This window comes from Engraulis encrasicolus, chromosome 1 (assembly GCF_034702125.1).
Source record: "Engraulis encrasicolus isolate BLACKSEA-1 chromosome 1, IST_EnEncr_1.0, whole genome shotgun sequence".
NCBI classification, from domain to species: domain Eukaryota; kingdom Metazoa; phylum Chordata; class Actinopteri; order Clupeiformes; family Engraulidae; genus Engraulis; species Engraulis encrasicolus.
The window spans coordinates 8,924,363-8,936,742 of NC_085857.1; the positions used below are offsets into that span (position 1 = coordinate 8,924,363).

At 41.8% G+C, this 12,380-nt stretch overlaps 1 protein-coding gene across 2 annotated transcripts in view; it reads left to right on the plus strand.

Moving 5' to 3' along the window:
* LOC134447081 (phosphoribosyl pyrophosphate synthase-associated protein 1-like) overlaps positions 1–5,346 on the plus strand; it is a 36,954-nt gene extending 31,608 nt beyond the window's left edge. For both annotated transcript variants that reach the window (XM_063196369.1, XM_063196377.1), the window contains 3 exons: positions 736–806; positions 1,217–1,363; positions 3,491–5,346. In XM_063196369.1, the coding sequence (XP_063052439.1) occupies positions 736–806; positions 1,217–1,363; positions 3,491–3,649 (377 nt within the window). In that variant the 3' untranslated portion in view covers positions 3,650–5,346. The remainder of the gene's footprint in view (positions 1–735; positions 807–1,216; positions 1,364–3,490) is intronic.
* The last annotated feature ends 7,034 nt before the right edge of the window (positions 5,347–12,380 follow it).

Genomic DNA, 12,380 nt, shown 5'->3' on the forward strand with positions numbered 1-12,380 from the left:
GTTGCGCTTTATTTCAAATCATCATTTTGGTTTGGTGGATTGGTTGTTTTTCATTATTTTTATTTTCATTGATTGGCTTGTAGTGGTGTTGGTGATCTAGTCCAACTGCATGGCCTGTTTAAGAGTGGATTCTCCCCTTTCAAGTGCTGTCCTGTTTTTTGTTTTTTTTCACATGTTATATTTTTGTTGTTTTTTAACACCAGTGCTCTGAAATCATTAGCATTCCGTTTTTATGATCACCAGTCACCAATCGCCTGCTACAGTATGTAACTTAGACATGAGTAAGGAGCTGTTTCCACATAGCAGGATATTTTTAAATGTGGATTTTTTTTTTCTTCTCCTGGTTACATTGGTTTTGGCCCTCCGTTTCCACGTAAGCAGACTTTTAAAACCCACATATCAAAAATCCTGCTTTAAAGATATCCCAGTTAGGGGGCTAAAATGTACCCGAGTTTTTATTTTTCTCCCCATGTTGCGTTTCCACCTAAACAGGAGAAAAAAGGAGAGGGGAAACAGCACCTAAGTTGTGATGAACTGGCCTCTGGACTAATGCATTCTCGCTGCGCTGGTCATTTTGTCAGTTCATTTTGCACCCAATATGTCTGATCCAATCATCTTTTGTTTCATTCTCATGACTTGATCAACCGTTTTGCTAAAATATTTGTTTAAATCAATTGATCACTGTTGTAGTGTGTGTACATGTATACATTTCTTCTTTCTATTTTTCTTTTGTAGTGATGATGGCGAAGGAGAAGCCGCCCATTACCGTGGTGGGAGACGTCGGTGGAAGAATCGCAATTATTATTGTGAGACTCATTTTTTTAAATCTATATTTTTGGTGGGGGCTTTTTGCCTTTATTTTGATAGGACAGTGTAGTAATGACAGGCCTTGAGTTGGGAGAGAGAGATGGGGAAGGGTCGGCAAAGGACCCGAAAGGATCCTCCCCTGTCTCTCTGTCCCATTCGCTTCCTGTCACCATCTTCAACTGCCCTGTCAAATAAAGGCATAAAAGCCTCTAAAATAAAAACTAAAATAAAAAGTACTGTGGAAGTACATTCTTTAAGTACATTCCATAGATTTTTTCAAGTACATTGAATTGCCACTGAGTATGATAATGTGCTATATATAAATACCAGGTACCATTGATTGATTGACTGGAATGACGGGCGTCATGTGACCATGACCTCTTGTCTTTGATTGGCCACATGATCACAGGATGACATCATCGATGACGTGGAGAACTTTGTGGCGGCCGCGGAGCTCCTGAAGGAGCGAGGGGCCTACAAGATCTACATCATGGCCACGCACGGCGTCCTGTCTGCAGACGCGCCCCGGCTCATCGAGGAGTCCGCCATCGACGAGGTACACTAGGGCAGGGCTTCCCAAACTTTTTCTTCAGGGTCCCATGTTTTTACCATTGTAATCTTTGGTGACCCGCGAGCGCCCGCACAAGAGGGAGTCGCATCATACTCTGTTTCCTGCAAAAACTCATTAGTTATCATTTTATTCCTCAATTTATCTTCAGTCAAACATAGAGTAACTGTTTAATGTATCACTTACATTGTGTAGCTTCTATGCATATATTAGTTTGCTTTGTCATTTATTCAACATGGGCCATGTATGGTATTAAAATTAAAACCCTTCAAATCAAGAGGGTTTCGAGACCCACTGTGGATCTTTGGCGACCCATAGGCTGGGTCCCGACCCATAGGTTGGGAACCACTGCTCTAGGGCAGGGGTTCCCAAACTTTACCATTGCAAGGGCAATGCCCTGTAGAATATGAACATGATCTTTTTACATACACCAAAAACTCTTAAGTCTGCGCAAAAAGTGAAGACGCTGGTGAATTCTGGCACAGACATTGTGCGCCAGCTGAGGTGCTTAGGCCTCCCTCACATGGTCCGTGCCACACAGTTTTTTTTTCTGTGCACCCGGTTTCACAAGTCGATGCAGTTGGTGCATTCTTAAACCAAAGGACAAAAGAACACTGTAAAGAAGAAGTGTGTAAACACTGTAAAGAAAAAAAGTATTCCACTCGGATTGTTTAGCTTATTTTGGCTTCTTGTGTTATTCAATTTATTAAGTTCTTCATTTTATTTTGCTGTGTTTTTCCTCCCAACCTGCTGCGGGCCCTCCTAGCATCCCCTCGCGGCCGCCCAGGGGCCCCCGTCCCCCCACATTGAGAACATACTGCCTCGGACTCCCATGAATAAGGATCAGAGTGTTGATCCAGTTGAATTACATGACATTATATTGCATTTGGCAGACGCTTGATAACCAAAGCGACTAACGAACGAAGACATAATCACAGCCAGCATCACTGGCGCATACAAAGTGCACAGGAAATATACAGAACAACAAGTGCAGTTGCAAAGAAGGGTTAGTGGGTTGTTGTTGTTTTTTGTTTTGTTTCATTTAGTTACAATTGGCAGAAGCTTTTATCCATCTTACAATCAAGGACATCATTATAGCATACATCACTTGAAGATACAAAGTTCACAGGAAATGTACAGAACATGGGCGCCAATAGCTATTAGTTCATATCCTTTGCCATTATGTTCCAACTGTAATCACTTTTAACACGTCTTGATGAGATCAGGGTCTTTTCACTCAGTAAAGTTTCATTTCCTACAATGGAAATAAAATAAATAATTACTGTATAATATTTTGATTCCTTCCTGGGGATCAATAAAGTTACTTTACTTCACTACTTTACGTTCCCTTTGCGGATTCTGATGAGTACTCCATCAGTAATGTGCAGTATTAAGGTTAAAAAAAAGGTTAAAAAGCTAATACTTTTCAATGTGTTTAAGCCCATTGAATGACAGTTGAGGATGATCATGCGCTATGTAAACTCTATTTTTATTTGATTTTTGATTTCAATATTATCAGAACACACTGTAACAATGTTCAGTCAAAGAGGCAGCTTCTATTTGCATCCACATGAGGGCACTGTTGAGCTACAAAGTGGAGGATTTCCCTCTGAAGTGAAAATCCTGAAAAACACTGCGTTGACTCAGACAATCATTCCCGACATCTGTCTCTGCAGTGAATTCATTTCAACTACAGGGAATTCATTTCACTTAGTAAATAATTCCTGTTACAGCAGTGATAGTATGCTATACATTTTATTATATGACCAAACATCATTGAGTATTGATGGTTTTGCTAGTTTATGTCAATCTTAATACAGTACTTGAATTAAAAACTCAAAATGTTTTTTGGGGGGCTTTTTTGCCTTTATTTGACAGGATAGTGAAGGCTGTGACTGGAAGTAAGCGGGGAGGGAGAGACAGGGAAGAGTCGGCAAAGGACCCGGGCCCGGAATCGAACCCGGTCGGCCGCATAGCAAACAAGTGCCTGGCCATTTGTGCCACGGTAGGGCCTGAATTAAAAACTTAAAATGAAAAACCTTTTTGTATCTCTCTCTCTCTCTCTCTCTCTCTCTCTCTCTCTCTCTCTCTCTCTCTCTCCCCCTCTCTCTCCAGGTTGTGGTGACCAACACGGTTCCTCACGAGGTGCAGAAGCTGCAGTGTCCGAAGATCAAGACCGTGGACGTCAGCATGATCCTGGCCGAGGCCATCCGCCGCATCCACAACGGAGAGTCCATGGCCTACCTGTTCCGGAACATCACCGTGGACGACTGATCAGACCCAACCAATCGGCCAATCAGGGGCGGGGACTGAGGATCAGGGAGAGCCGGAAGAGGAAGAGGAGGAGGAGGAAGCGGAGGAGGAGGAGGAGAGGATAGGAAGACTGCGGAGAGGAGAGGACAGGAGAGGAGAAGGAAGAGGAAGAGGAAGAGGAGGGACCAAGCGTGGCTGCCTGTTACCCCATTGGCTAAGAGACACTCGTACGCATACACACACATACACGCAAACACGCACACTTGTTGAATGAACACACGTGTATCCTGCATAGTCACTTCCACCCACCATATCTATCTCGATCTCTTCTCTCTGTTTCTCTCTTTGGTTCTCTCTTTGGTTCTCTCTCTCTCTCTCTCTCTCTCTCTTTCTTTCTTTCTTTCTTTCTTTCTTTCTTTCTTTCTCTCTCTCTCTCTCTCTCTCTCTCTCTCTCTCTCTCTCTCTCTCTCTCTCTCTCTACATGTACACACGCGCGCGCACACACACACACACACACACACACACACACACATGATTCATGTCAAACTTGATCGCCCGTTGCAAGCCCGCACTGAGACCAAGGATCCAGCCGATCTGCCTTCTTTTTTTTGTCCTAATTCACACAGTTACTGTGAGTCGATGGCTGACCACTACATACAGTTACTGTGAGTCGATGGCTGACCACTACATACATTTGATCACGTAGCAATACTGTGCTATGGAGGGGAACACGCACACGCACACGCACACGCACACGCACACACACACAAGTGTGCAGGAACAGAAGTCCTGTGACGTGACTCTGCCTGCTGCATGCTGCGTTGGTTGTACATGAGGGTGTGGTGGACTGGCCGCTGTCATGCTTTAAGTTTTGTCAGAGGACGCGCTTAACCTCTTGGGAAAAAAATGAATGAATGTCTTTGGGTGCGCGATAAAAGGTATCAACTGAAAGAAGAAAAATCCGCACTGACAAATTTAAGTCTCATTATTTATTTATTGATTACCACCATCTCCAAAAGCAAACACGTTTCGGCTATCAAGCCTTCATCAGCGCACTGATAGCCGAAACGCGTTTGCTTTTGGACATGGTGGTAATATAAATAAAGGTAACATTTTATTTTAGGGATACATCTATTAGCACTAATACATACAATGTTAATGCCTGCATAAGTAACTTGTAAGGCATGTACTAAGCAAACGCTAAGGCCTACTAGGTCCTTACTAAAGTTAAATTGGTAATAAATCCCTTATTGTGCATGAACAAGACATTTGCGAATACATGCCTAACAAATGTTTGATTTTGCTTTGTACATGCCTTACAAGTTACCTATACAGGAACATTGTATTAGTATGTATTAGTGCTAATAGATGTATCCCTAAAATAAAGTGTTACCTAAATGAACGCCGTCATACTTTGTCATCTGAGAAGTAAGTTCCCTGGGAAGTGGTCGCGTTCCCCCGCGTGGGAAGTGGTCAGTCGGGCTTCCTGTCTGAGCTTCGTCTTTTAGCGACACAAAATGCGGAGGTTACTTCACAGGACAGTACAACGCAGTCCACAGGCTTTTCACAACTTTTGAAGGTCAAATTTGTTGAAGCGTTTTTGCAGACAGACAGTTTGGTTCAGTATACGTATCTGTAAGCAATAAATAATGAAGCATTAGCAGGACTGTTATGAATATTTTACAAAACTGAAATTAATAAATGGCCCTGATATGGTTTATTCAAAGTACACTTTTTTTTTTTTAAATGGTTGCCTTAGCCATGTAACACTGTTATGATTGAAACCTGCTGCAATATGCTTTTCTCCCAACTCTGCCTTGCAAGGGCAAAGTGTAATAACTACCGGTACACATTTTTTCAAGATTGAGTTTAAACTTAAAATGGTCTTCATTACACCGTCTTTATCTTGTGAGAAAGCCTTATGGTCCAAAGGTGTCCCATTTTAGAGATCTTGTTATGTCAAATTCGCAGTAACTACAATATCCAGCCTAATACCAAGGCTTTGAAGGTACTTCTCTCAGTTTCAAATTGCCGTTGTTACTTCACTTTGCCTTTGTAGAGCAGAACTGTGCTGTGACACATCAGTCAAGAAGAAGAGAAGCCGTTTCCTTTGTTTGGCTTCGATGTTCTTGAAAATCAGTGAAGTGAACAAAGATAATCATGATGACATAGTCCAGAGTGTCAAGTATTTACAAACCTTTACTGCAGTTATGCAGAGTTATTATAATCAAGGGAGAGAGGTATTTCCCCCTTCAGGTAAAGATGTTACAATGTAGCTTTATTCTTGTAGGTGGGTTCGGTTGTGTGTTAGTTTTTCAGAAATTACATTTTCGATGAGGAACTTCAAGCTGAGACGCAGCAGCCTGGGGATGTCTGGGGACAGTGTTGCCAGATTGGGATGTTTCCTGCCCAATTGGGCTGCTTAGGATGGCTGTGTGCGGGTAAAAATGGCATTTAGCAGAAAAAACGCCCAATTTTTGGCCATAGAAATCAATAGAATTGGGCGGGATTTAGTGCTTCCAGGCGAGTTTTGAGCATTTCTTGGGATGGAAATCATCTGCCTCATCTGGCAACCCCGTCTGGGGATTAGTCGGCTACTGTAATAGTGAAGTAGAATGATTTTCAGTTCTCATTGCAGCCCTCTTAAAAAATATTGCATGTACATACCATAGTAGGCCTGTGTCTGGTGTCTGTGTTTGTGCGTGTTTTTGTGTGTGTGTCATGTCACACCACTCAGCCTTTGGTCCAAATTTGGTCCTGTGTGTGCGTGTGACTTGCTCAATTGTGAACAAAATGGCACCCTTCATTCCAGATGTGAGTGAGTGTGTGGTCATGCTTTACATACTGTATGCTTTCTTGAAACTGCAGAGGGGTTCAGGAGTAAGACAGGTTAAGTTAAGAGGTAAACTGCAGAGGGGTTCAGGAGTAAGACAGGTTAAGTTAAGAGGTAAACTAGCAGAGGGGTTCAGGAGTAAGACAGGTTAAGTTAAGAGGTAAACTGCAGAGGGGTTCAGGAGTAAGACAGGTTAAGTTAAGAGGTAAACTGCAGAGGGGTTCAGGAGTAAGACAGGTTAAGTTAAGAGGTAAACTGCAGAGGGGTTCAGGAGTAAGACAGGTTAAGTTAAGAGGTAAACTGCAGAGGGGTTCAGGAGTAAGACAGGTTAAGTTAAGAGGTAAACTGCAGAGGGATTCAGGAGTAAGACAGGTTAAGTTAAGAGGTAAACTGCAGAGGGGTTCAGGAGTAAGACAGGTTAAGTTAAGAGGTAAACTGCAGAGGGGTTCAGGAGTAAGACAGGTTAAGTTAAGAGGTAAACTGCAGAGGGGTTCAGGAGTAAGACAGGTTAAGTTAAGAGGTAAACTAGCATTTTTTCGCACACCTAAGCTGACAGGTGCGTCGGAGATGGTCCATGGGTCGCTCAGCAGACAATTTGGAAAAAAACACTCCCGCACACTGACCATTTCGCTGTTTTTCTTTAATAAACGACGTTTCGGTCCAAACCGTTGTTTATTAAAGAAAAACAGCTAAATGGTCAGTGTGCGGGAGTTTTTCAAATTGTCTGCTTAGTTAAGAGGTACCGTAAATCATCAAGGCTCATCTATTAGATGATTTACCTCTTAACCCATTTTAGCCTAAGCCCTTTCTGGTAAAAGGTGCCCTCTCCCTATTAAAACTAAATATCTCAGTCGCCGAAGCACATAAAAACTTGAATGAAGTTGCATTTGAAACCTTCATTTTGCACTACAATGTGTTCATTCAGCTCCAACATGCCCACATTTGTAACAAAATAGCTAAAATCTCAAGAACCTGAATGCAGTGTCGCTCCAGGACACAATGGGTTAACTTACCCTGGTTTACTCCTGACTCAGCTTCTTAGTACAGGCCCCAGCTTTTCACCAGTCTCCAAAAGAGCGTTCCAATATGCGACCTTGCCTCCTCCACTTGTGCTTGTCTCCTCGGCCCTTCCTCCTGGCCTCTCCTCCGTGGAGGAAACGGTCAAGTTTCCCAGCTGTCAGCCTTGCCACAACAACTTTTGAGGGACTGTTTTTCATTCCCCATCCCAATTGCAAAAGAGAAAAAGCCTCTACAATTGAGCTTTTGCAAGATATTGAAATATAATGCTGTGGTCAGTGATGTCATCATGACACATTACTTCCTGGTACAAGGAGACAAGCACAAGTGGAGGAGGCAAGGTCGCATATTGGAACGCATTCCTGATGACATTCCTTCATCTATTTACCAGTCTCCTGATGACATTCCTTCAAAAGACTGATTTAATGTTTACATTCAGCACCATCAGCCTTCATTCCTGGTCAAATAAAAGTATTTTTGCCCAATACCTCTTTGTTTGTTTTAAATCATCTCTGCTTTGTTAATGTTGAATGCCTGCATGATGACGTTTACACTTTATAATCTAATCTAAATATCCTCAATGACATATGATTTTCAAACAAGCCAGAAAGGCACTGCCACTGTTATGCTTTCTCTGTAAATATGCCGTGTGGGGGTTAGTCTGTTTGCGAAAGTATAATCAACTATTGCGTCTTATCGACGTTCTATCCAGACTAGACCTATGATTTTTGGCCCAGGCCCGAGCCCGAACCCGAACCCGAGCCAATTTCGGGTCGGGTCGGGCCTGAAATGTCACTCATTACGTTCGGGTAGGGTCGGGTTCGGCTTCTCTATCGTTGACAGTTTTTTTTTTTTTTTTTTTTTAAATAAATAAATAGGCTATGTAGGCTGTGCGTTAATAATATTCCACGTCAGTTGATAATCCAGCAGTGCAGTGCCTGCTGCTAGAATGCACGCGCTTTCCCTCGCCTCTCCCTCCCATCACAGTGCGCTGAGGCATTTCGGCCGTGTTTTGGCCACGAGAGACGCGTGGTCTGCAAAAAACAGAGGTCGCCTCATCAACCCGACACATACTGTAGCCTAATAAACTCTTGCAATGGCAATTCAAGAACTCCTTCATTCCTGTTCTGCTGCTCGCGTCGTTGTTCTTCTTTGTCTCGCTGTCTCTCTCTGTGAAAGTGCCGCGCTAGATTTTTAAGGTCGTACTGCTGCTGTGGCTTATGACCCAATGATCAGCCGGTCAAAATGACGGACGCCCTTAAAATTTTCCGCCAACTCTTAAAAAAAGCGTCAATGATGGATTATCGCTTAATGTAACCTCTGTGCACTGCAGTGCAGCATACACAGAAATATAAAAGATGGCCTGCATGTTTATACAGTCTATTTAACTTAGATTTCGTAACAAAATACTTTAATGGCTTTAATTTAAGGGCTTTGATTTGTTATCATAGATCACCCCTCCTTATAAATAAAATTTGAAATTTCGGGCTTCCCTCGGGCTCGGGCCTACACATCCAATAATTAGTCGGCCTCGGGCCGGGCCCGGCCCAATTCCCATGGGCCCATGTCGGTTCGGGCTTGGATTTTTTTACCCGTTCTTACCTCTGATCCAGACCCAAGTCTCACACACACACACCAATCAGCCCAGTCTGCAACACCCAATAGTGCAGGTTCAATTGTCCCAAAAATAAGGTTTAGGAACATTTCATATAGATTTTTCCAAATTGTGTTTTTTATCAACTACAGACCCCATAGTCTTCGGATCCACCTGTTTCCAATTTTTTTCTGAAGTGGAAACGCCCAAAATCCAAGATGGCGGATATATGGTCATATTCTAACACAATTGAATGTAATTGAAAGAAACATGTCATATACATTTTTGGAATTGGTGTTTTTTATATTTCTTACACCCCCTGAACAAAAAACAACCTGTTTCCACCCCCGCCCCTTAAGTTTTAGTACCAAAATCTAAGATGGCTGACATGACATATAGCATAAATTATGTATTTGGTGTTTTAAGGTCTCTAAAGTCATTGTTTTTTTTTCTTGTATTTTGTAATATTCATGATGGATAAAGGACTGTTCAGTCAGCCATTACATGAACTTCATTCAAAAATTATTCAATCTGTTGTAAAAATTCAACATGACATCAGAAAAGGCATTGAACGGCTCTTTTTATGACCAGGTAATGTGTCTTATCCTATTTATTTGCAGGACCCCCTCTTAATACAAAACAACTTGTTTTTATTTTCCCTTTAACTTTCAGGAGCAAAATCCAAGATTGCTGACATTATAGCAAAATAAGGACATTTTGGTGTTTTAACCCATTAAGACATGGCGTTATAAATTTGCTGTTACCAGAATGCCAATGACCACGTCGTAGTGCATTACGAAAGGCCCTGTGTCATGTCATAGTATTGTAGTGCTATGGTAGTTAACTTTCAATGACTATTACAGCATGCCACAGGAGGTAAGGCGTGCATTAAGGGGCTACGGTCTATAAAGCCATTCTGCAGTATTGTACGCCTATTGGTAATATTTTGATAGGCACATAACTGTCATTACATTAAATGTTATCAACATTTATCTCATATTTTGCCAAAATTCAATATGGTGTCCAAAAACCCTTGAACTAGCAAATAACCTAGATCTCATCTATATCTGAACTGACCCCTGATCTCAATAGCATAGCAGCAGGTGGAGCCGGTGTGATTTATGACAGGAGTGGAGCCCTCTGTCCATCCTCACGATGCCTCAGTCTCAGAGGTAGAACATCTGAAGTTTGGGGTGACACACCTTAAATGTTGTGCGCAAAGATTGGCTTGCAATTTGCCAGTTGCAAAAAAAAGGCCAGTTGCCTCCAACTAAACTCTATAGACTGATCAGGAAGTACAAAAAAATCCTATTAATTCATTTCATAGAACTATCCAGAAGAGTGGGCAATAGGACTACCTCATTCCACACATTAATATAGAGAGAATACTCTGTAGCATCATTGAGGCAGACATGGGCGCTAAGTACTGACAGCACTGACAGGGGCCCTTATGGGGGCCCAAAAATCAAATCTTTTGTGGGGCCCAAAATTTCTGGAGGCTGACACAATTTACATTCACACTTGTGCCACCAATACTTCATGATGCCAAAGGTCTTACAAAGGTATGATAGTTTGGCCATTACTAGGGTCATGGGTGTACACTGACTGTCATGCCAAAGAGCCTAGTTCTGTGAGCAGTCTGAGAGCATGGCAAGATTGTTGGAATTGGAGGAATGCATCATCCCAGGCAGAACATTTGGTTTCATAGCCTTCTGATAAGCTGAAGCCGACCCTGAAGCAACTTTGTAGGCCTTGTCCTTGACATAGGCAGCCAAACCAGTGCATATGCAATGCTACTGTACAGGTAGCACTGCATAACAGGTACTGTACATTAATTGATTCATAGTAATTTTTGTTTGAACAATAATTTGGACCTGCACAAAATCGTATGTGCTTAAATCCACAAATGAATGGTTTTATACACCTGAAAGCATTATGTTAATATTGATTTTGCTATATGAAATGTCGGCCATCTTGGATTTTGTAATGGATTTAGTTTATGTGATGGCTGACTTCAGTCATGTAACAAATATTAAGCCTTACCAAAAGTCAACAATGGCTGAATAGACTTAAAAAATACTAAATATGCCAATTTTGCCAAATATGATGTCAGCCATCTTGATTTTCCCACTAAAAAACAAGCAAAACATTGTAAACAAGTGGTTTTCTATGAAATGTTGTCCTGGAAATATATATAAAAAAAGATTAACTGAAGAAATCCAATCCTTAAAACAGCATTAATGGCGAACGTTCTGTACACAATGGCAGCCATCTTGGATTTGCCACTAAATATTAAGGAAAAAATTGGAAACAGGTGGATTTGTGTTCGGGGGGGTCCTAGAAGTAAAAAAAATGCTGAATGGAAAAATCTATATGAAATGTTCCTAAACTTACAACTGAACCTGCACTACAAACTAGCAGTAACAGAATAGTCTGTGCCTTACAACTGAGCAGTGCTGCCATATGCACGATAATTATTGTATTTGTACCATAATTTTGTCCATTGTGTCCTCTGAACGATAAAAAAAATGTGGTGTATGGTAATTTCTGACAATGAGTTGTCATGCAGTTAATTTAGATGCCCTGAAACAACAATTTGGGTCTTATACGATCATTTCCTCCCAAAAAGCCCCCAAAAGCGATAATTTTGAGATTTTGGTACGATAATTCAGCATTTTCCATCTGGCAACACTGCAACAGAGAGCCCGAGATGAATTTAATCTCCTCATTGCAGTATCGGTGCCGCCGCTGAGCTGGAAGTGTAGACCATGAGTGACCCATGAGAGTGAAGGACTTTGCTTGTTCTGAACATGGTCTTCACCTTAACAATTCCTCCAGGGCTCTGGAGGTCGTATCTCCATGATGCAGCTGCAGCACTGGCAGAGTGTGGTTGGCAGAGGGGTACGACTTGCATGCCTCCAACTTCCATTATCTCAGTGTAATGTAAATACATTCAAGGTGCGCCGTGTAAGATTTTGAGTAGTTCCTTTCCAAAATTCATTATGCCCATTCACAAATGTTACTTTTAACAAATACACAACCACCATGGTAATTAAAACCTAATTTTGTAAAACTAATCTCTCTATTGCCAAGTAGCACCCTGTGTTGAGCACTACCCCGTGTTGATGCTGCACTGCTAGTGTGCTAGTGAGCTGTAGTAGTAGCAGCAGTAGCAGTGCACACTAGTACACACATTAGTGTTCAAGTCAAGTCAGCTTTTATTGTCAGTTTCCTCATATGCGCAGGTCATACAAGGAAATTGTAATTACGTTTTCTGTCTTATGCCATGTGAACTCCTCAGGCTTCGT